General features: G+C 41.5%; 1 protein-coding gene across 1 annotated transcript; it reads right to left on the reverse strand.

Annotated features, from left to right (window-relative positions):
- Positions 1–22: 22 nt before the first annotated feature.
- LOC111378232 (cell division control protein 48 homolog E-like) lies at positions 23–2,137 on the reverse strand (the record flags this gene model as incomplete). The annotated part of the gene is made up of 5 exons (XM_023001401.1): positions 23–349; positions 443–724; positions 821–922; positions 1,013–1,234; positions 1,299–2,137. Coding segments are annotated over 5 exons (1,772 nt in total), but the record flags the coding sequence as incomplete, so codon positions are not given.
- Between the last annotated feature and the right edge of the window lie 70 nt (positions 2,138–2,207).

Genomic DNA, 2,207 nt, shown 5'->3' on the forward strand with positions numbered 1-2,207 from the left:
TCTCTCTTATGGCATATTTGACTGCACGTTGGCATATTTCTGTAATGTCAGCACCACTGAAACCTTGAGTGTATTTAGCCAGGGCTGTCAGGTCTACATCTTTGGAAAGTGGAGATTTTCTCAAGCAAGCCTTAAAAATCTGAAGGCGTGACTCCTCATCAGGGAGAGGAATATAAATCAATTGATCAAGCCGTCCAGGACGAAGAAGTGCAGGATCAATTATATCAGGCCTATTGGTGGCACCAATAATGAACACTGTTTTCTTTGCGTTCATTCCATCCATTTCCGTTAAAAGTTGATTCAATACCCTGTCAGCAGCACCCCCAGCATCTCCTACACTGCTTCCTCTCTGAGAAAAAAAAAAATCAAAAATCTGTGTGAATGGCAAAAACTGGAACGTCAAGCAGAAACTACAATAACATTTGAGAGAAGTGTGAAATGCCTGAGTAGCAATCGAGTCCAATTCATCAAAGAATAGGACACACGGGGCAGATTGGCGAGCCTTGTCAAAAATTTCTCGAACATTGGCCTCACTCTCTCCAAACCACATAGTGAGCAATTCAGGACCCTTGACACTGATGAAGTTGGCCTGACACTCATTGGCTATTGCCTTAGCTAGCAAAGTTTTTCCACATCCCGGGGGGCCGTAGAAAAGAACTCCCTTTGAAGGTGACATGCCAAACTTCTCAAACTTCTCAGGATGCTCCACTGGATATTGAACAGTCTACATAACAAATGGTGCATACAAAAGTCAGTTTCAAGGAGAGGTTTCTACTCCATGACAAATAAATTTGATCAATATACAAATACAAAAAACTACAGGATCCATAGCACGTGAATCAAATGGTACCTCTTGGAGTTCACGCTTGACATTCTCCAGGCCCCCAATATCTTCCCAACTAACATTGGGTACTTCAACAACCTGTAGCATCCAAAGATGCAAATTAAGATCTATTGAGCATGAATCAAAAAGATAAATAAATGAAAAATAACTTAAAAAATCTACACTTACTGTTTCACGTAGAGCTGAGGGGTTGCTGGTACCAAGAGCAGTATGGAAGTGCTCATTAGTAACAGCCATGGAGTTGAGTATCTCTGCATCAATGCTATCGTCTTCCAAGTCAATCACATCCATCTTCTCCCTAATGCATTGAAGGGCAGCCTCAGTGCAAAGAGCTGCCAAATCAGCACCTACATAACCATGTGTGTCTTTGGCAATTCTTTCCAAATCAACCTGCAAAATGTTTCAGAGATTAAAATTGGTTTATATTTTTTCAATACGGTAGGAAAGAAGATACTCGAACAAAAATCATGGGAATTGGGATAGCTAAATGTACATCTTCAGCAAGCTTCATGTTCTTGGTATGAATACGAAGAACTTCGAGGCGCCCAACCTCATCTGGAACACCAATATCAATTTCCCTGTCAAATCTCCCAAACCTTCTCAATGCAGGGTCAATGCTATTGGGACGATTTGTGGCACCCATTACAATAACATGAGCACGGGACTTGAGTCCATCCATCAGCGTTAAGAGTTGGGAAACAATCCTCCTCTCAACCTCTCCATTGGTCTTCTCTCTTTTGGGAGCAATTGAATCAATCTCATCGATAAATATGATTGATGGTGCATTTTTCTCAGCTTCCTCAAATGCTTTTCTGAGATTGCTTTCACTTTCTCCAGCCAATTTTGACATAATTTCTGGTCCATTAATACAGAAGAAGAAAGCGCCAGTTTCATTAGCAACAGCTCGAGCGATTAGGGTCTTCCCAGATCCCGGAGGCCCATAAAGAAGTATTCCTTTAGGAGGCTTGACACCAATTGATTTAAAAAGCTGTGGGTGCCTTAGTGGTAGCTCCACTAACTCCCGAATCTGTGCCATCTGTTTACGTACACCACCAACATCATCATAGCCAACCTCATCCAACCGATTCTCATCCTCCCTTCTTACAGGTTCTCCCTCACAGAAGATCTCAGTATCAGGGGCAACGACACAGTACTCAGGAGGATCAGTCTCAATGACCTTAAATTCTACACTTCTCATTCCTCCCCTTACGAGAAAAAGATCGCCCTTCCTCACCGGTCGGTATGCCTCAAGGAAATATGCTGCAGATAAAAAGAAAAGACTAAACACATTGCCTATTCAAAGAATTAGGAAAAAAAAGAAATTTTGAAGCAAAAGATACAATAAAAATAATCAACGGTTTAT

This window comes from Olea europaea, unplaced genomic scaffold, assembly GCF_002742605.1.
Source record: "Olea europaea var. sylvestris unplaced genomic scaffold, O_europaea_v1 scaffold17883, whole genome shotgun sequence".
In the NCBI taxonomy this organism is placed as follows: Eukaryota; Viridiplantae; Streptophyta; class Magnoliopsida; order Lamiales; family Oleaceae; genus Olea; species Olea europaea.